The sequence below is a fragment of the Pseudophryne corroboree genome, chromosome 4 (assembly GCF_028390025.1).
Source record: "Pseudophryne corroboree isolate aPseCor3 chromosome 4, aPseCor3.hap2, whole genome shotgun sequence".
NCBI classification, from domain to species: domain Eukaryota; kingdom Metazoa; phylum Chordata; class Amphibia; order Anura; family Myobatrachidae; genus Pseudophryne; species Pseudophryne corroboree.
In genome coordinates, this window is record NC_086447.1 from 664,530,065 (window position 1) to 664,552,411 (window position 22,347).

At 44.7% G+C, this 22,347-nt stretch overlaps 1 protein-coding gene across 4 annotated transcripts in view; it reads left to right on the forward strand.

Moving 5' to 3' along the window:
* The window catches only part of SPAST (spastin), a 169,783-nt gene that overhangs the window by 83,305 nt on the left and 64,131 nt on the right, over positions 1-22,347 (forward strand). For 3 of the 4 annotated variants that reach the window (XM_063917818.1, XM_063917819.1, XM_063917816.1), the window contains exon 4: positions 4,837-4,932. The exons of the other annotated variant lie outside the window; for it this stretch is intronic. In XM_063917818.1, the coding sequence (XP_063773888.1) occupies positions 4,837-4,932 (96 nt within the window). The remainder of the gene's footprint in view (positions 1-4,836; positions 4,933-22,347) is intronic. 4 annotated transcript variants of the gene reach the window in all.

A 22,347-nucleotide genomic window follows, 5' to 3' on the forward strand; every position in this document is an offset into this window, starting at 1 on the left:
AAGTGTACCTATGATGGAAATTACAGACCTCTCTCATCTTTTGAAGTGGGTCAACTTGCACAATCGGTGGCTGTCCAAATACTTTTTTGCGCCCTGGGCAGCAATTGGGAACCTCATGGCAAAAAGCAGCATATATACAGTTGGGCACTGTATATATGCATGAGCCCCCGCCATTATTTTACACACACAACGCGGGACAGAAGCCCGGCGCTCAGGGGGCGGGGCTTCTTCCTCAGCACTCACCAGCGCCATTTTCTCTCCACAACTCCGCTGAGAGGAAGCTCCCCCAGGCTCTCCCCTGCAGAATCACGGTAGAAAGAGGGTGAAAAGAGAGGGGGGGGGGCACATAAATTTGGCGCAAAAACTGATATACAGCAGCTACTGGGTTAACACTAAGTTACTGTGTGATTCCTGGGTCATTTAGCGCTGGGGTGTGTGCTGGCATACTCTCTCTCTCTCTGTCTCTCCAAAAGGCCTTGTGGGGGAACTAGAGGAAAAAGGAGAGGAGGCTGCGCTTCAAGAGGAAAGAACAATAATCCACTAAATGTGTGCAATTTTTTTTTACCCAGAATAATGGTTCAGGACATATGTCATATATGCTCTATAGGGCATATATGACATATGTCCTGAACCATTATTCTGGGTAAAAAAATTCCTTTATTGCTTTATTGTATGCACATGGCACATTTAACTGTACGGAATACTACTGTTTTTTAATTAGATAGTACTTTTAATAAATTTATCAAATTGCACACATTTAGTGGATTATTGTTCTTTCCTCTTGAAGCGCAGCCTCCTCTCCTTTTTCCTCTAGTGTTAATATATTGGGAGTGACTTCCCTCTAAATTTGGCTGCTGCTTAGCCGAGCATCTCGTCTCATAGCGCCCGAATACCCTTGGATATATATTATCTTTTTCTGCACTTGTGGGGGAACTGTCTTCAAATAGAGCATCCCCTGTGTGTGTGGTGTGTCGGTACGCTTGGGTCGGCATGTTTGACGAGGAAGGCTATGTGGAAACAGAGCGGGTACAAATGAATGTGGGGTCGCCGCCGACACCCGATTGGATGGATATGTGGAAGGTTTTAAATGATAATGTAAATTCCTTGCATAATAGGTTGGATATAGCTGAAGCCTTGGGACAGTCAGGGTCTCAACCCATGCCTGATCCTACAGCGCAGAGGCCGTCAGGGTCTCAGAAGCGCCCACTATCCAAAATTGTTGACACAGATATCGACACGGATTCTGACTCCAGTGTCGATGGCGATGATGCAAAGTTACAGCCTAAAATGGCTAAAGCCATCCGCTATATGATTATAGCAATGAAAGATGTGTTACACATCACAGAGGAAACCCCAGTCCCTGACAAGAGGGTTTATATGTATGGGGAGAAAAGGCAAGAGGTGACCTTTCCCCCTTCACATGAGTTAAATGAGTTATGTGAAAAGGCTTGGGAATCTCCAGATAGGAAACTGCAGATTTCCAAACGGATGCTTATGGCGTATCCTTTCCCGCCAACGGACAGGTTACGCTGGGAATCCTCCCCTAGGATGGACAAAGCTTTAACACGCTTATCCAAGAGGGTAGCTCTGCCGTCACAGGGTACGGCCACCCTAAAAGATGCTGCAGATAGAAAGCAGGAGGGTATCCTGAAATCCATTTATGCACATTCAGGTACCCTGCTAAGGCCGGCAATTGCGTCGGCCTGGATGTGTAGTTCTGTAGTAGCATGGACAGATACCTTATCTCAGGAACTTGATACCTTGGACAAGGATACTATAATACTGACCCTGGGGCATATAAAAGACGCTGTCCTATATATGAGAGATGCCCAAAGAGACATTAGCCTACTGGGCTCTAGAATAAATGCTATGTCGATTTCTGCCAGAAGGGTCCTGTGGACTCGGCAATGGACAGGCGATGCCGACTCAAAAAGGCACATGGAGGTTTTACCTTATAAGGGTGAGGAATGGTTTGGGGACGGTCTCTCGGACCTGGTCTCCACAGCTACGGCTGGAAAGTCAAATTTTTTGCCATATATTTCCTCACAACCTAAGAAAGCACCGTATTACCAAATGCAGTCCTTTCGATCACAAAGAGGCAAGAAAGTCCGAGGTGCGTCCTTTCTTGCCAGAGGCAGGGGTAGAGGAAAGAAGCTGCACAATACAGCTGGTTCCCAGGAACAGAAGTCCTCCCCGGCTTCCACTAAATCCACCGCATGACGCTGGGGCTCCACAGGCGGAGCCAGGCCCGGTGGGGGCGCGTCTCCGAAATTTCAGCCACAAGTGGGTTCACTCTCAGGTGGATCCCTGGGCTATAGAGATTGTGTCTCAGGGATACAAGCTGGAATTCCAAGTGATGCCCCCTCACCGTTACCTCAAATCGGCCCTGCCAGCTTCCCCCATAGAGAGGGAAATAGTGTTAACTGCAATTCACAAATTGTATCTCCAGCAGGTGGTGGTAAAGGTTCCCCTCCTTCAACAGGGAAGGGGTTACTATTCGACACTGTTTGTGGTACCGAAACCGAACGGTTCGGTCAGACCCATATTGAATTTAAAATCCCTGAACATATACCTGAAAAGGTTCAAGTTCAAGATGGAATCGCTCAGAGCGGTCATCGCAAGCCTGGAGGAGGGGGATTTTATGGTGTCTCTGGACATAAAGGATGCTTACCTTCATGTCCCCATTTATCCACCTCATCAGGAGTACCTCAGATTTGTGGTACAGGATTGTCCTTACCAATTCCAGACGTTGCCGTTTGGTCTGTCCACGGCACCGAGAATATTTACCAAGGTAATGGCAGAAATGATGGTGCTCCTGCGAAAGCAAGGCGTCACAATTATCCCATACTTGGACGATCTCCTCATAAAGGCGAGGTCCAGAGAGCAGTTGCTGATCAGTTCTACAGGAAAGTTCTACAAGTTTGATACCCTGGCTGAGGAGGACCTTGTGTTTGCTCATTCGGTGCTGCAGAGTCATCCGCACTTAAGAAGGCAAGTAATTCCACAGATTGACTCTTGACAAGGCACACCTGTTAATTGAAAACTATTCCAGGAGACTACCTCATGAAGCTGATTGAGAGAATGCCAAAGGTGTGCAAAGCTGTCATCAAAGCAAAAGGGGGCTACTTTGAGGAATCTAAAATAGAAAACATATTTTGTTTTGTGTTTACACTTTTTTCTTTACAACATAATTCCATATGTGTTCTTTCATAGTTTTGATGTCTTCAGTATTAATCTACAATATAGAAAATAATTAAAATAAATAAAAACCATTGAATGAGAAGGTGTGTCCAAACTTTTGACTGGTACTTTATATATGCATGCATGCATACATACATACATACATACATACATACATACATACATGAATCCACCGCACTTGCCATTGCCAGGAAAGGTGTGCACTCATGTACTCCCCACCCCACCTGCTTAAATAAATATATATATATATATATATATATATATATATATATATATATATATATATATATATTATATAAAATGACATGCAGCCGGACGGCACTCACAGCATCTTTTAATAAGAGAAATAAAGAGCTCATTTTTACAAAGCATTTTGTAAAAATATGAATTATGTATAAGCCTTGCTTCATTTGTGTTACTAACACGTTTGTGTGCGCTTTGCATGTGCTCGATTTTTGTTTTAAAATACATTTTCTTGAGTTGCACATTTGTGGAAGATTTGTTATATATATCTAATTTTAAAATGTAACACTGTAAATAAAATTTCTTGAAATGCAAAAGCCCAATTCTAGTACACTGGGAGTTACACTTGTCTATTTTATACATTTGTTTTGTCCCCCTGCTGATTTATGAATAAAATAAACATATTGAGACTATACTGTAGTAATACTACACAAAATGAGAAACCTCATTTTAAGTCATTGTTTTTTTTTTTATTTTATTGTAATGTCTTGTCATCTCACCTCCATAATCTTTCAGCATAGTCCTTGTATGAAATGTTGTATGTCTCGGACTTTCCTAAAAACAGACAAACCTGCTGAGGTAATAAAGTGTGTTCTCCTGACTTTCTAAGTCTAGGCACGCAAACCATAACCAGCTGAAAGAGAGGGCTGAGCAAGTTGAGTCTGAAAGAGTGACACTTTTAATAGTTCGTAAGAACTGGATCATTTAAGCTTGAAGGAAAAGTGCATTTTTCATGCTTTTCTAGCTAAGTGTATGAACAACATCCATGTGAACTGTATTTACTATTGTAATGAAGAATATAAGTGCTCATACATATATTTTTGTTCCCTTATTGGAGTCAAGTCTTAACTTGTCACGTCACTTTTCTGCACTATAAAATATGAATACAGTATATTTATCACCAGAGAAGAGAATTACAAAGCCCAAAAAGAGCACTGTTTATTAGTTTATAAAAGCTCTAAATACCCTTGGGCCAATGTGTGCAGTAAATATGCAAAAGTCCAGCATTTTGGACAATAATTTAGGGGTTTAATGAAACGAAAAATACACTCTTCGTATGCTCCATGTAAAACTTTGTCTTTATACTACCTTACCTGATTACTAAGATTTGCTGTGATCTCTAAAACTAGGAGCAAAAAGTGGGTATATTTAAAAAAACAAAATAAAATGAAAATTAAGCTGCTTCTTCCAACTATTTTTACATATTAATGTTAGCAATTGTATTGTCCCAGTTCCCACCAGAAATTACCACCCATTTCTTCTGACTTAACCTGGGTATTGTCATGTTTACATCATCCTAGCAGTACTTTGTCTGTTTTTTTGATCATCTCTTAGGGTTTTTTTTTTCTTTTAGTTCATTTTATTTTCTCCCCTTTTCCTCTGTGTGCATAGCAAAGCTGCAAGCAGATATGCAAGGTCAGAACGCGCAAATGGAGTTGTGTAGTGACAGTACTAACCTACCTTGCCGCAATGGACATCTGAAGCCAGGTGGGTTTAGTTTTACCAGTGACACGTTTTACTTGTAAATGTTTTTAGGCAATATATCCTTTCCTTCGTATCTGGGCTGTAACAAAACCAATAAACCTGTCATTTTTATTTTTTGCAAAAGCGTCTAAATTGGAATGTGGTATTCTGATTGCAGCGGGTGCAAAGTCTTTCAAGGATTCAGTACCACTCCCACTGGCCATGGTAGCTCTCTGAAATACAAGAACGCCACTCCCACACAGCTTTTCAATCCCTCTCTACTTTATTATGATTGTTGATTTATAATGCACTATATTGCTTCTTAGTGCTGGACAGTGGGGAAAACGTGGCATCCAGGAGTAGTGGCACAGGAGTAAGAAGTGGTTATTGGACACAAATAGATTTAAGAGGGCAAGAGGGTGAGTATTTCTAAAGGTTTGAGATGGAGGAGTGTTAGCATTCAAGACTTGGCAGATGAAGAGAAGTATTGTAAATTGGAACATGGAGTATATAGGTTGGCATTGTAGGTAATTTGCAAAGTGGTACAGTAGATGTGTAGATCTGCGAGAGGAAGATTAGTTTAGGACTGTGAAGCAGGGATAGGTGGGTGAGAGGGATGCTAGACGATAGAAGTGAATCGTAGGAGTAGCTTTACTAAGCTTTAGTTTATCGAAGTCACAGATAATTGGCGGCTTTGACTGATAGATTTAAAATGCCAACGGTAATGCATGCTAAGTAAGGCTTGTTTAGAGCTTGTTACAGATGCTGTTTTAAATCCATCAGTCAAAGTTTCCGACAATCAACAGCTTTGAAAATCCGAGTCAAAGCTGCAATGCCTACTGTGTAGCACTGTCCCTAAAGGAGTTAGCATTTGCTAAATGCAGGGACATCAAGGTAGCGGTAGTGTTTTTTGTGATCACATGCTACACTGTCATCATTATTGTCAGTGTAGGCCTACAGTAGGTTGTACACAGATTATGATTAGATTACTTTGTTATTTTTCTCCATAAAATAAAATGAAGTGTTCAGACTTCTCATTTGTGGCATTGATGGTTAGAAGGAATGGCTGACAAGTAGCTGCCACATTTTGGCCGGGTGTGGGTCACTAGGTCTATCGCACTTGGGTCAACAGTCATTAGGTCGACCACAATTGACATTGTAATTAGGTCGACATGGAAAAAGGTCGACATGATTTTTTAAAACTTTTTTTTTGTGTGTTTTCTCTGTAAAGTAATGGGGAACCCAAATTAGTACATAGTGTCCCCTCACATGGCTCGCCATGCTTCGGGCAAGGTGCCTCACTCCGCTACTGCAGTGCTCGGCACAGGTTACTATTCTCAATCGTAGTCCACGTGGATCGTAAAGTATGAAAAAGTTCAAAAAAAATGAAACAAAAATACATTTGAAAAATGCATGTTGGCCTTTTCACATGTCGACCTAATGAACGTATCCCTTTCGGCCCTGGTATGGCTTATCTTCCTTGTGCATAAATATAGATGTTGCCACTAGTTCATTCAATTTAATATGTTTGGACTTTTCATCTTATTTTGGTCTGTGCACTAACATTTTATTAGCAAGGACATCTATTGTGTAAATATTCTATGTATAACACCCTATGCTTCACTTATAACAGTAGATTACCTGATATACTGTATTGCATTATGTTACCACACATAAAGACAAAACACACAAAAGTGTCTCTGCTGCCTTCCAAAATCCTGGTATTTCCCCAGATAAACCTTGGGCTTCATTGTATGTGTGAGGCTGATCATCTGACACTGAAAAAGAGTTAGCACTGTGCTCCAGAGTGTGTTTTTATAGAATCAGGCGTCTGGGGAAATACCAAGATTTTGGAAGGCAGCAGAGACACTTTTGTGTGTTATCTTTATGTGTGGTAACATAATGCAATACGGGTGTAGTACTGGTGACCGGCGGTCTCCTGAATGCCGGTCACCTTACCGACGCCGGGATCCCGGCAGCATACCGACGCCGGGATCCCGGCGGGGAGGGGCGAGTGCAGCAAGCCCCTTGCGGGCTCGCTGCGCTCGCCACGCTGCGGGCTTGGTGGCGACCTGCGGTCGCCACGGGTTCTATTCCCACTCTATGGGTGTCGTGGACACCCACGAGTAGAAATAGTCCCTGTTGGTCGGCATGCCGACCATCTGGATAGTGAGCCATCGGGCTCACGGAGGAGGTCATGTGACTGTCGGTCAGCTGACCGGCGGTCACATGAATACCACCCCCTGATTCAATGTCTGCTGCTAGGGCATGAGATGCTACATTATAAGGATGTAGGCAGTGACCCTACCCTTAAGAGGAGTCTCACATGCTGCTGTGCGTTTGATGTGCAACGGTTTTATGACTTTAGCTTTGTGTGACATACTACTTGCTGTGTTTCCTTTTGCATGCTACAAATTGCTCCCATATGTATTCTAGAAGTAATATATTAGAATGGGAGTAGCTTGTGGGGGCTAGAAATCTAAAGAGGCAATGACCAAGGGAATTTTTTTTTTTCTTGCACTCTGAGGCAAAGGAACATGTTCTACTGTAATGTTGAATTAGGAGGGTTTTGTGTCATCTCGGGGTAAGGCTACATTTTTAATGTTACATGTGAGCAGCCTACCACCAATGGACATGAGTACACATTTTAGTGGAACATCTCCATTTACTGGAGTTGATTATACACATATACACAAACACATTCATTGCTGCTTGGACCTCTGCAGCATGAGAAAACTGATGTCATGCTTTACGGAATAGCACCTGATTGTTTTTGTTTTACAAGTTCTCATGCACCATCTGCAGTTGATTGCTTGTATTGTCAGGTCAGTCAGTGTAGTAGGATTTGCCCATTTCTCTTGTAGTGAGGGTAGCTTTGAATTTTTGCAGCTCTGTTTTTCCTTCTAGGAGCCACAACGCCTAACACGACTTGTCCTCTTTGTATGAGCGCCCCTCTGCTAAATTTGTTGGGGGAAGTGAGAGAAATTTACAAGGCACTGCTGATTCAATCTAGGCTGTGGTAATACTGGTATAAATTGGGCACCTTTGCAGTTATAACCTGTGTAAGTCACTGTTATAATTTGCCTGCGCCCCTTTGGTATAACCTTTGCTTTTATTTCACTGTAGGCTTTGGTGTTGTAATCTGGGCAGTGAGTGAATATTTAAGCTCTGGTGCTGCTAATCTAATAACCTATTCTGGGATGTTGGTATAAACCATTTTGGCGTCAACTGCTAATGTAATCAGTGGGTAAGGGAATAAATATAATAATGTCTGCTTACACTGCTGATCTAATATGAATCCTGAACATGACACTGGATTAGAGACCAGATTCCATTGGTACTAATCCAAAATTAGTTTGCAGTTATCACAATTATGGTTTAGTCCATGTTGTTCAAGCATTTGGCTACCAGCCCAAAAGTGTTGCTGAATACAATATACCAATAAATCTACCCATTACCATTGCATATTATGCTGCAGTGAATAAATAAGCAGAAACAAGGAAAATTAAATGAAAAAGGCCCTGTAGTACAGTGCGGCTAGTTTTACCTTATCCGCATTTGGACTCCACCATAAATACTAATCCTGTGAATTTGTCTATGTGCATATGTAATAACGCACTGACCAGAAGCATACAAATATTATATATGTGTGAAATTTGTACAGAAGGGCAACATGTGTTTTGGTTTTTTTACCCCTCGCACCAGCACTGTTGGCTCTCATGGTTTCGCTAATGGGCTAGCATGTATAATAAGATATACTAATAACTGTAAAATATGGCGCAGTCCTCATGGAGAGATGTAAACTTTTATCTAGACACTGCACAAATTTCACAGAACTCTGTGGGAGATTTATCAAATCTTGGAGAGACATAGGGGTATATGCTTTCAATTCGACAGCCAGACACCCTCCAGCTGGGACCCGAATTCGACATATTCAATAAAAAACGGATTCGACAGTCCCGCTGTCGAAAAACGGACGAATTGACGATAGTGTGCGTCCTGGACTTCATGGATGGCACAAAACTGAGTAAAAAATCGTGAAAAAAGCATAGCCAGCCTCGGGCTCTTTGAGCCGGTCCTGATTATAAAAATACGGGGGTGAAAATGACAGGGGATCCCCCGTATTTTCACAACCAGCACCGGGCTCTGTGTCCGGTCCTGGTGCCAAAAATACGGGGGACAAAAAACGTAGGGGTCCCCCGTATTTTTAACACCAGCACCGGGCTCCACTAATCAGAGAGAGAATGCCACAGCCGGGGGACACTATTAAATCGGTCCCTGCGGCCGTGGCATTAAATCACTAACTAGTCACCCCTGGCCGGGGTACCCTGGAGGAGTGGGGACCCCTTAAATCAAGGGGTCCCCCTCCAGCCACCCAAGGGCCAGGGGTGAAGCCCGAGGCTGTACCCCCCCCCCCCCCATCCAAGGGCTGCGGATGGGGGGCTGATAGCCAAGTGACAAAAATAAAGAATATTGTTTTTTGTAGCAGAACTACAAGTCCCAGCAAGCCTCCCCCGCAAGCTGGTACTTGGAGAACCACAAGTACCAGCATGCGGGGGGGAAACGTGCAAAAAAAATACCCAAAATCTCCTTTATTTAAAAAGGCAAATAACTACTGTTCTTCAAGGGGGGCTGTACTTCTTGTATATATGCATAACGGGTGTGGTTCATAGGGTCGACAGTGCCTAGGTCGATCACTAATGGTCGACAGTATCTAAGTCTACACCTATAATAGGTCGACATGACAAAGGGTCGACATGAGGTTTTTTTTTTTTTTGGGGTGTATTCTTCATAGGGTGATCAGGAACCCCAATTAGTGCACTGTATCCTCTCGCAAGGTGCCTCACTGCGCTCAGTACAGGTTACAGATCCCAACTGTAGTCAGCGTGGATCGTAAAGTATGAAAAAGAAAAAAAATGTGAAAAACTCATGCGACCTTTTGGCATGTCGACCTAAGTGTGGTTGACCTAGAGACCGGATACCTGCATAATCACTATGTATTTCCCCTTCTTCCCCTGTGGAGCTCTATTACACCGTTTCATGAGTAAAGGAGTGCCTGACTATTGTGTGGAAACTATTTTAGACAAGCTGCTTCAACTTAATATTTATAGTGAGCAGCTATAAGACTTCAGAAACAAATAATATTGTGTGCACATCACTGTTGAATCTTGGGGATATATATTTAGTGAAGGTCGATTTTGATCGATTTTAATTGATTTCAGATCGATTAAAATTGATCTTAATCGATGTTGGGCTTCCAAGGCTAAAACACACATTAACCTTTAAAAATTAATATTAAAAAAATCGTCTCTTAGTAAATGTGTGTTTTAGCCCTGGAAGCCATACATCGATTAAGACAGATTTTAATCGATTAAAATTGACCTTTAGTAAATGTATCTCTTATCTGAGCTGGAAACTAATGCAGCACTTGAAAGTACAGCAAATCTATTTATAAGTTATTAGAACCTAAAAGGGCTCAAGGCCAAAGTTGAAATATAAGTTACATATGCTGTTAAGGCTATAGTGGATTGTCAAGGTAATATTTTTTGGTTTTTGCCCCATTGCTAATACCCACTCCATTGTAATTGGATCTGATGCAGAGCAAGTTTGACTGGCAGTCTGAATCCCTTTGTGGAGTGCGCCTGTGCACCCTGGGAGCACAGTGAGATGCTAACAGCATCTCTGGGCTGCGATTGCCTCTGCCTAATTGACAGGCAGAGGCGGTCGCGGGGGGCGGGAGGGGGCGTGCCAACAGTATTAGAACGCTGTTGGGGTGCGGTCCAGACAATGCAGGCATGTCCGGACCGTTGCGGGTGACCACCTGCCAGCGCGCAGGAGCTGCGCAGGCAGGAAACTGCTCACCAGGTGCAAAAGCATCACCGCTGCGCAATGCTTTTGCATCCGGGGGGAGGGGGGCAGGGCCTGACATGCGGGGCGTACTAGCCCTGTGCCGGGCGCCCCCCCCCCCCACATGTCAGAGTAAGTTATCGTAGATGTGCTAAATTTAGCACATCTACGATCAGATCTAAATTAGCCCCATAGTCTTTGCTGCTGTGCTATTCCTGGCACTGTTGCAGTGTGAGTTTACCAGTTGACACTGCATTTCTGCATCGTAAGTTTATCATTCACAGAATATCAGATAGCCTAGCCTCCTAAGCTGGCAAAGAGGTCTGACCAAGAACAGAATGAAATGGGCATATATATATATAATTGTACTTCTGTATCTGCATGTGGTATGTGACAACATTGTTCAAACATAAATCATAGAAGACCTGCGCTCACCTTTATATGTTAACACTCCAAACTGTTTCTTTCTGCACTTTATAAACAGGGAATACTAGTTAAAACTGTTGCAGCATTTGTTAAGTTTGAAGAACTGCGCCAAAGTTTTCCCCATCTGGTCACTTCTACTCAGAATTGTAAACATTGCTATTACTATAACCTCACATGCTCCCTGGTTTGAAGCTTACCTGCACACTGGCTTTTAAAGGTAAGGCTTCCACTAAGCATCCCAACTATAAAACACCTAGGAAAGCAGTTGACCCAAGTTAGATTTAACGAGCAAACACTGCGGTGCATGAGAAGATGTGATCATAAAAATGTGGGTATTTATGGGGTGGTCTTCTGTTTGCCGGCGGTCGGGCTCCCGGCGCTCAGTATACCGGCGCCGGGAGCCCGACAGCCGGCATACCGACAATTATTTTCCCTCGTGGGGGTCCACGACCCCCATAGAGGGAGAATAAAATAGTGTGGCGCGCGTAGCGCGCCACCGTGCCCGTAGCATGGCGAGCCCGCAAGGGGCTCATTTGCGCTCGCCAAGCTGTCGGTAAGCCGGCGGTCGGGCTCCCGGCGCCGGGATGCTGGTCGCCGGGAGCCCGACCGCCGGCCAGCCGTAGTGAACCCTATTTATGTGTATGTGTTTTGTGTGTGTATTTGTGTTTTTTTTTATATATATATATATATATACACACACACACACACACACACACACACACACACACACACACACACACACACACACACACACAATATGGTAGAACCCAGCGCCTTCTTTTATTTCTAAGGGTCCCCAACAAGAACCACAGGAGAAGAACCATACAAAGTTATTCCTACATGCAAGTTTTACAAGTCCTGAGGGTACTTATATATTTCTCTAACGTCCTAGTGGATGCTGGGGACTCCGTCAGGACCATGGGGATTAGCGGCTCCGCAGGAGACAGGGCACAAAAATAAAGCTTTAGGATCAGGTGGTGTGCACTGGCTCCTCCCCCTATGACCCTCCTCCAAGCCCCAGTTAGGTTTTTGTGCCCGTCCGAGCAGGGTGCAATCTAGGTGGCTCTCCTAAAGAGCTGCTTAGAAAAAGTTTTTAGGTTTTTTATTTTCAGTGAGTCCTGCTGGCAACAGGCTCACTGCATCGAGGGACTTAGGGGAGAGAAGTCAACTCACCTGCGTGCAGGATGGATTGGCTTCTTAGGCTACTGGACACCATTAGCTCCAGAGGGATCGAACACAGGCCCAGCCATGGAGTCCGGTCCCGGAGCCGCGCCGCCGCCCCCCCTTGCAGATGCCGAAGATGGAAGAGGTCCAGAAGCAGGCGGCAGAAGACTTTTCAGTCTTCCTGAGGTAGCGCACAGCACTGCAGCTGTGCGCCATTGTTGTCAGCACACTTCACACAGCGGTCACGGAGGGTGCAGGGCGCTGGGGGGGCGCCCTGGGCAGCAATGTATAATACCTTTTTATGGCTAAAAAATACATCACATATAGCCCTTGAGGCTATATGGATGTATTTAACCCCTGCCAGATCTCACAAACTCCGGAGAAGAGCCCGCCGAAATAGGGGGCGGGGCTTATTCTCCTCAGCACACAGCGCCATTTTCCTGCTCAGCTCCGCTGTGAGGAAGGCTCCCAGGACTCTCCCCTGCACTGCACTACAGAAACAGGGTAAAACAGAGGGGGGGCACTTTTTTTGGTGATATTACTATATTTAAGCTGCTATAAGGATACAACACTTATATAGGGTTGTTCCCATATATATTATAGCGCTTGGGTGTGTGCTGGCAAACTCTCCCTCTGTCTCCCCAAAGGGCTAGTGGGGTCCTGTCTTCAATAGAGCATTCCCTGTGTGTCTGCTGTGTGTCGGTACGTGTGTGTCGACATGTATGAGGACGATGTTGGTGTGGAGGCAGAGCAATTGCCGGTAATGGTGATGTCACCCCCCAGGGAGTCGACACCGGAATGGATGGCTTTGTTTATGGAATTACGTGATAATGTCAGCACATTGCAAAAATCAGTTGACGACATGAGACGGCCGGAAAACCAGTTAGTACCTGCCCAGGCGTCTCAGACACCGTCAGGGGCTGTAAAACGCCCTTTACCTCAGTCGGTCGACACAGACCCAGACACGGACACTGAATCTAGTGTCGACGGTGAAGAAACAAACGTATTTTCCAGTAGGGCCACACGTTATATGATCACGGCAATGAAGGAGGCTTTGCATATCTCTGATACTACAAGTACCACAAAAAGGGGTATTATGTGGGGGGTGAAAAAACTACCTGTAGTTTTTCCTGAATCAGAGGAATTGAATGATGTATGTGATGAAGCGTGGGTTAACCCAGATAGAAAAGTGCTAATTTCAAAAAAGTTATTGGCATTATACCCTTTCCCGCCAGAGGTTAGGGCGCGCTGGGAAACACCCCCTAAGGTGGATAAGGCGCTCACACGCTTATCAAAACAAGTGGCGTTACCGTCTCCTGATACGGCCGCCCTCAAGGATCCAGCTGATAGGAGGCTGGAAACTACCCTAAAAAGTATATACACACATACTGGTGTTATACTGCGACCAGCCATCGCCTCAGCCTGGATGTGCAGTGCTGGGGTGGTCTGGTCGGATTCCCTGACTGAAAATATTGATACCCTGGATAGGGACAGTATTTTACAGACTTTAGAGCAATTAAAGGATGCTTTTCTTTATATGCGAGATGCTCAGAGGGATATTTGCACTCTGGCATCGAGAGTAAGTGCGATGTCCATATCTGCCAGAAGAAGTTTATGGACACGACAGTGGTCAGGTGATGCGGATTCCAAACGGCATATGGAAGTATTGCCGTATAAAGGGGAGGAATTATTTGGCGTCGGTCTATCGGATTTGGTGGCCACGGCAACTGCCGGGAAATCCACCTTTTTACCTCAGACCCCCTCCCAACAGAAAAAGACACCGTCTTTTCAGCCGCAGTCCTTTCGGTCCTATAAGAAGCGGGCAAAAGGACAGTCATATCTGCCCCGAGGCAGAGGAAAGGGTAAGAGAGGGCAGCAAGCAGCTCCTTCCCAGGAACAGAAGCCCTCCGCGGGTTCTGCAAAGCCCTCAGCATGACGCTGGGGCTTTACAAGCAGACTCAGGAACGGTGGGGGGTCGACTCAAGAATTTCAGCGCGCAGTGGGCTTGCTCACAGGTGGACCCCTGGATCCTGCAGGTAGTATCTCAGGGTTACAGGTTGGAATTCGAGAAGTCTCCCCCTCGCCGGTTCCTAAAGTCTGCTTTGCCAACGTCTCCCTCAGACAGGGCGACGGTATTGGAAGCCATTCACAAGCTGTTTTCTCAGCAGGTGATAGTCAAGGTACCCCTCCTACAACAGGAAAAGGGGTATTACTCCACGCTATTTGTGGTACCGAAGCCGGACGGCTCGGTAAGACCTATTCTAAATCTGAAATCTTTGAACCTGTACATACAAAAATTCAAGTTCAAGATGGAATCACTCAGAGCAGTGATAGCGAATCTGGAAGAAGGGGACTTTATGGTGTCCCTGGACATAAAAGATGCTTACCTGCATGTCCCAATTTGCCCTTCACATCAAGGGTACCTCAGGTTCGTGGTGCAAAACTGTCATTATCAGTTTCAGACGCTGCCGTTTGGATTGTCCACGGCACCTCGGGTCTTTACCAAGGTAATGGCCGAAATGATGATTCTTCTGCGAAGAAGAGGCGTATTAATTATCCCTTACTTGGACGATCTCCTGATAAGGGCAAGGTCCAGAGAACAGCTGGAGGACGGAGTAGCACTAACCCAAGTAGTGCTGCAACAACACGGGTGGATCCTGAATTTTCCAAAATCTCAGTTGACCCCGACAACACGTCTGCTGTTCCTGGGAATGATTCTGGACACGGTTCAGAAAAAGGTGTTTCTTCCGGAGGAGAAAGCCAAGGAGTTATCCGAACTTGTCAGGAACCTCCTAAAACCAGGAAAAGTGTCTGTGCATCAATGCACAAGAGTCCTGGGAAAGATGGTGGCTTCTTACGAAGCAATCCCATTCGGCAGATTCCACGCACGAACTTTTCAGTGGGATCTGCTGGACAAATGGTCCGGATCGCATCTGCAGATGCATCAGCGGATAACCTTATCGCCACGGACAAGGGTGTCTCTTCTGTGGTGGTTGCAGAGTGCTCATCTGTTAGAAGGCCGCAGATTCGGCATACAGGACTGGGTCCTGGTGACCACGGATGCCAGTCTGAGAGGCTGGGGAGCGGTCACACAGGGAAGAAACTTCCAGGGAGTATGGTCAAGCCTGGAGATGTCTCTTCACATAAATATACTGGAGCTAAGAGCGATTTACAATGCTCTAAGCCTGGCAAAACCCCTGCTTCAGGGTCAGCCGGTGTTGATCCAGTCGGACAACATCACGGCAGTCGCCCACGTAAACAGACAGGGCGGCACAAGAAGCAGGAGAGCAATGGCAGAAGCTGCAAGGATTCTTCGCTGGGCGGAAGATCATGTGATAGCACGGTCAGCAGTGTTCATTCCGGGAGTGGACAACTGGGAAGCAGACTTCCTCAGCAGACACGATCTACACCCGGGAGAGTGGGGACTTCATCCAGAAGTCTTCCACATGATTGTTAACCGTTGGGAAAAACCAAAGGTGGATATGATGGCGTCTCGCCTCAACAAAAAACTGGACAGGTATTGCGCCAGGTCAAGAGACCCTCAGGCAATAGCTGTGGACGCTCTGGTAACACCGTGGGTGTTCCAGTCAGTGTATGTGTTTCCTCCTCTGCCTCTCATACCCAAAGTACTGAGAATTATACGGCAAAGGGGAGTAAGAACGATACTCGTGGCTCCGGATTGGCCAAGAAGAACTTGGTACCCGGAACTTCAGGAGATGCTCACGGAAAATCCGTGGCCTCTACCTCTAAGACGGGACCTGATTCAGCAGGGACCGTGTCTATTCCAAGACTTACCGCGGCTGCGTTTGACGGCGTGGCGGTTGAACGCCGAATTCTAAGGGAAAAAGGCATTCCAGAAGAGGTCATTCCTACACTGGTTAAAGCCAGGAAGGAGGTGACTGCACAACATTATCACCGCATTTGGAGAAAATATGTTGCGTGGTGTGAGGCCAGGAAGGCCCCCACGGAGGAATTTCAATTGGGTCGATTCCTACATTTCCTGCAAACAGGATTGTCTATGGGCCTCAAGTTGGGGTCCATTAAGGTTCAAATTTCGGCCCTGTCGATTTTCTTCCAGAAAGAATTAGCTTCAGTTCCTGAAGTCCAGACTTTTGTAAAAGGAGTACTACATATACAGCCCCCGGTTGTGCCCCCAGTGGCTCCGTGGGACCTTAATGTAGTTTTGGATTTTCTCAAATCCCATTGGTTTGAGCCACTCAAATCGGCGGATTTGAAATATCTTACATGGAAAGTAACCATGCTACTGGCCCTGGCTTCAGCCTGGAGAGTGTCAGAATTGGCGGCTTTATCGTATAAAAGCCCATATCTGATTTTCCATTCGGACAGGGCAGAACTGCGGACGCGTCCTCATTTTCTGCCTAAGATGGTGTCAGCGTTTCACCTGAACCAGCCTATTGTGGTGCCTGCGGCTACTAGCGATTTGGAGGATTCCAAGTTGCTGGACGTTGTCAGGGCATTGAAAATATATATTTCAAGGACGGCTGGAGTCAGAAAATCTGACTCGCTGTTTATACTATATGCACCCAACAAGCTGGGTGCTCCTGCTTCTAAGCAGACGATCGCTCGTTGGATTTGTAGCACAATTCAACTTGCACATTCTGTGGCAGGCCTGCCACAGCCTAAATCTGTCAAGGCCCATTCCACAAGGAAGGTGGGCTCATCCTGGGCGGCTGCCCGAGGGGTCTCGGCATTACAACTCTGCCGAGCAGCTACGTGGTCGGGGGAGAACACGTTTGTAAAATTCTACAAATTTGATACCCTGGCTAAAGAGGACCTGGAGTTCTCTCATTCGGTGCTGCAGAGTCATCCGCACTCTCCCGCCCGTTTGGGAGCTTTGGTATAATCCCCATGGTCCTGACGGAGTCCCCAGCATCCACTAGGACGTTAGAGAAAATAAGATTTTACTTACCGATAAATCTATTTCTCGTAGTCCGTAGTGGATGCTGGGCGCCCATCCCAAGTGCGGATTGTCTGCAATACTTGTACATAGTTATTGTTACAAAAAAATCGGGTTGTTCTTGTTGTGAGCCGTCTGTTCAGAGGCTCCTATGTTGTCATACTGTTAACTGGGTTCAGATCACAAGTTGTACGGTGTGATTGGTGTGGCTGGTATGAGTCTTACCCGGGATTCAAAATCCTTCCTTATTGTGTACGCTCGTCCGGGCACAGTATCCTAACTGAGGCTTGGAGGAGGGTCATAGGGGGAGGAGCCAGTGCACACCACCTGATCCTAAAGCTTTATTTTTGTGCCCTGTCTCCTGCGGAGCCGCTAATCCCCATGGTCCTGACGGAGTCCCCAGCATCCACTACGGACTACGAGAAATAGATTTATCGGTAAGTAAAATCTTATTATTACTACAGGCGGTGGGCACTTTTTCACAGTCATTCTATTATGACACTGGGTGCACTGTTTATTTAAAGGCACAATTACCAATCACATCAGAAAATTCACTTATGCACACCTTCATATACGCTGGCAATATTACACTATTTTGTGGTATTCTTCTAATTTTCATACGGACCGTCCACGAAGTTAGTGGGAAAGCTACAGGACCGACATCAGGAGAACTACGGTTTATATCACATGCTTGATATCCACATGGGATGCCGTACGCATATAAGTATTTAATTTGCACTTGGAGTTTGCATAACACAGAAGGCGCTGGGTTCTACCATTCTGTACATTTTACTTATTTGGACTTTTGAAATAGAGTTCATACAAGAGGACCCTTTTAGCAGCCCCCCTAAATAGGGGAAGTGTTATTGACTGTTTTAATTTTTAATGATATTAGTCTTGTTATTTAGGTAGCAGCGCTATTTTTGCACTATTGTGTTTTATATATATATATATATTACACACACACAACATCATGTTACATACATCTAAGAACAGTATCCAAGATATGACCATATCTTACAAAAAGTACTGCAAAAACGCTAGTCCGTGCTTTCATTATCTCCCGCATTGATTATTGCAATGGTCTTCCCAAAAATAGGCTATCGCCACTATAATCCATTTTGAATGAAGCTGCAAGGCTTATTCCTTGCTAGACATTAATATCTGCAGATCCACTCTGTCAGTCCCTCCATTTGTTACTAGTATTCTACCGTAGTAAATATAATATATATATATATATATATATATATATATATATATATATATATATATAAAAACAGCTTTGTCCCATACAGCGGCACTCGGAGACTGGTTCAGAAAGTGCAATAAAGTGCTTTTAATTCATCATAATAACAGGTTGCAATACTATGCAATACTATTATTATGATGACTTAAAAGCACTTTATTGCACTTTCTGAACCAGTCTCCGAGTGCCGCTGTATGGGACAAAGCTGTTTTTCTATTATGGATTTCCAGATGGCACCGGAGCTATATTACTCAATAGGCGAGTGCCGATCCGCCTGTGAAACCTATATATATATATATATATATATATATATATATATATATATATATATATATACACACACACGAGGGGTATGCAATAAGATTCTGAACGTGCAGCGCATAGGTAGATTAGACACAATCCGGCACAGAACTGTAAATAAGTAGCACTGGACATTGAAAAAGTCAGTTCACTTTCTTCACAAACTCATTATGGAGCCTAACAGAGGCCACCAGACAGCCATGATCTTCTACGACTACATGAGTGATCTGCGGCAGCAAGGGTCAGGAGGGTGTAAAGTGAAGAATGACAAGACAGACAAAATACATGAAGTTATGTGTGGACTGTACAGAGAGGATGTAATTAGATAGGGAGGCACTGAAGGTTATGTGGGTGGGTCCGGAATTTGATAAGTTTATCTGAAAGGATGAGTTTTCAGGGAACGCTTGAAGGGTTGGAGATTAGAGGTGAGTTTTTTGTGCTTGGGAGGGCATTCCACAGAATGGGCGCAGCCCAGAAAAAGTACTGTAACTTTGAGTGGGAGCGAGTAAAGCGTGTGGATGGGAGACACAGATCTTGTGCAGAGTGGAGTAAGTAAAAGTATATGTGTATGTATGTATGTATGTATGTATGTATGTATGTATGTATGTATGGGGTGTGGGGGAGTTGCTGAGATTAATTGGAGGGAGGGATTTACATGGGTATATAGGTAGCACTAGTTCATTGCACTGGTATCTTGACAAAGGTCAGAACCATGACCGAAACGTCGACATAAACTATTTGCTGCTGATGGTTTGAATAAACTTTTTTTCTACTTGAAGACTGGTGAGTGCTCCCCAAATTTGAAATTGTATTGGAGTGGAAATTTTCTCCCTCATTGGATGTCACCCCAGCACTGTTTATATTCAAACGTGAGTGTGGACCCTCTATCTTTATTTATATATATATATATATATATATATATATATATATATATATATATATATATATTGTGTGTGTGTGCATAAAGTGCAAAAAACATTAATTTAATTTAGATAAAAAGCCAGCAACGTCCGTTGACTATTAATTTTATAAATCAACTAAAAGTTAAAAAATCCATTAGAAGTGCATGATGGCAGCAAGCTGTAGACTGGTCACATACATATAAGCAGCAGAAGCATTAGATAAGAGCACTTATCCATAGTGTCAGGGTGTATTCAAAATGCCAGTGCTCCTGCTTCATGTGTACAGCTGTATGTGTGTATTGTGATGGAGTACTTTTTAGCTTTTGAGTCTATTTGTGTATGTAGCACAAGTGTATTTAGGCTATATGCATCTTTCATGTGCATATTCTGTTTTTTCAGTAAATTATGTAAACATTCTAAATGTTTTCTTCGGTCAGATTGATGCCAATGACAAAATGCTTGCAGCTATAGGGATGTGAGGTATCTGATTATGCGCTCTACTGTCACTGGGTTGCTTCATGTGTATTGTAAAAGCCTTTTTGCCCTTTACATAGAAGAAATAGTTCCCTATATGAGCGCATCAGTTCACCCTCCGTTCACCTGTCAATGGATGGATAGCAAACGTAGATTTAAAAATGCTTTAAGTTTTTCTCTTTCTGTGCAAAAGTAGTGGTGAAGTTACTCTTGTTTCCTCCAATAAGGTAAGTATGTGCTTTCAGTGTAAGTTGGTCCTTTTTATATCCATGTTTTCAGGGCATTTAATGTTGACGTTTGTATATATTAATGAAGAAAAGTAGTAATTATAGGGACGTGATTGTGGCTATTCAGTTGCACTAAGTTTATATGGGTTTTGTTTCATTTGCTCCCTTCCCACCTTACTTTGCTGTGTAATTGGACCTTTTAATATTTATTTCTCTGACGTCCTAGTGGATGCTGGGTACTCCGTAAGGACCATGGGGTATAGACGGGCTCCGCAGGAGACTGGGCACTCTTAAAAAAAAGATTAGGTACTAGATCTGTTGTGCACTGGCTCCTCCCTCTATGCCCCTCCTCCAGACCTCAGTTAGTATCTGTGCCCGGCCAGAGCTGGATGCACCCTAGGGGCTCTTCTGAGCTTCCTAGAAAAGAAAGTATTTGTTAGGTTTTTTATTTTCAGTGATATCTGCTGGCAACAGACTCACCGCTACGTGGGACTGAGGGGAGAGAAGCGAACCTACCTGCTTGCAGCTAGCTTGGGCTTCTAAGGCTACTGGACACCATTAGCTCCAGAGGGATCGAACACAGGCCCAGTCCTCGGTCGTCCGGTCCCGGAGCCGCGCCGCCATCCCCCTTGCAGAGCCAGAAGAACGAAGAGAAAGTTGAAAATCGGCGGCTGAAGACTCCGGTCTTCATTAAGGTAGCGCACAGCACTGCAGCTGTGCGCCATTGCTCCCTTAGCACACCACACACTCCGGTCACTGATGGGTGCAGGGCGCTGGGGGGGGGGCGCCCTGGGCAGCAATTAGATTACCTTACTTGGCGAAAAGCACATAATACAGTCTGATAAACTGTATATGTGCATTAACCCCCGCCATTAAAGTACATAAAAGGACAGAAGCCCGCCGCTGAGGGGGCCGTGCCTTCTTCCTCAGCACACCGGCGCCATTTTCTCTTCACAGCTCAGCTGGAAGGAAGCTCCCCAGGCTCTCCCCTGCAGTATCCTGGTACACAAAGGGTAAAAAAGAGAGGGGGGGCACATAAATTTAGGCGCAAAACTGTGTATATAAGCTGCTATAGGGGAAAAATCACTCAGTATAGTGTACATCCCTGTATTATATAGCGCTGTCGTGTGTGCTGGCATACTCTCTCTCTGTCTCTCCAAAGGGCCTGGTGGGGGAACTGTCTTCAAATAGAGCATCCCCTGTGTGTGTGGTGTGTCGGTACGCATGTGTCGACATGTCTGAGGTAAAAGGCTCCTCTAAGGAGGTGATAGAGCGGATGTGTGTGTGGGAGGGTGTCTCCGTCGACAACGCCGACACCTGTTTGGATATGTGTAAGTGCTGAGGTAAAATTATTGCACAAAAGGTTAGGGAACAGAAAGGAAATCTACCCTGGTCTGTCCCTATGTCACAGAGTCCTTCAGAGTCTCTCTATGTTCACTATCCAAAATAACAAAGTATCGACACAGAGTTTAACTCCACTGTCGACTACGATAATGCAAAGTTACAGCAAAGAGGGCTAAAAGATATTCAATATATGATTATTGGAATAAAAGATGATTTGCATATCACTGATGACTCATCTGTCCCTGACACGAGAGTACACATGTTAAGGGGAAGAATGCTGAGGTAAATTTCCCTCCTCTCATGAGGAAAAAGAGCGGGAATCTCCAGACAAGAGACGGCAGCTTCCCACAAGAGAATTCTCAGGCTGTATCCTTTCCCCACTAGGGCCAGGATGTGTTGAGAATCTTCCCCTTGGGTGTCCTGTTTGCACTAGCTATTCTCAGGGATCCTGCAGATAGTGTGCACATTCTAGTATACTACCCAGACCGGCGATTGTGTCGGCATGGGTTTATAGCGCTGTGGCAGCGTGGACAGGTACCTTATCAGCAGAGATTGAGACCCTAGTATGCATATAAATATTTTAAGATGCTG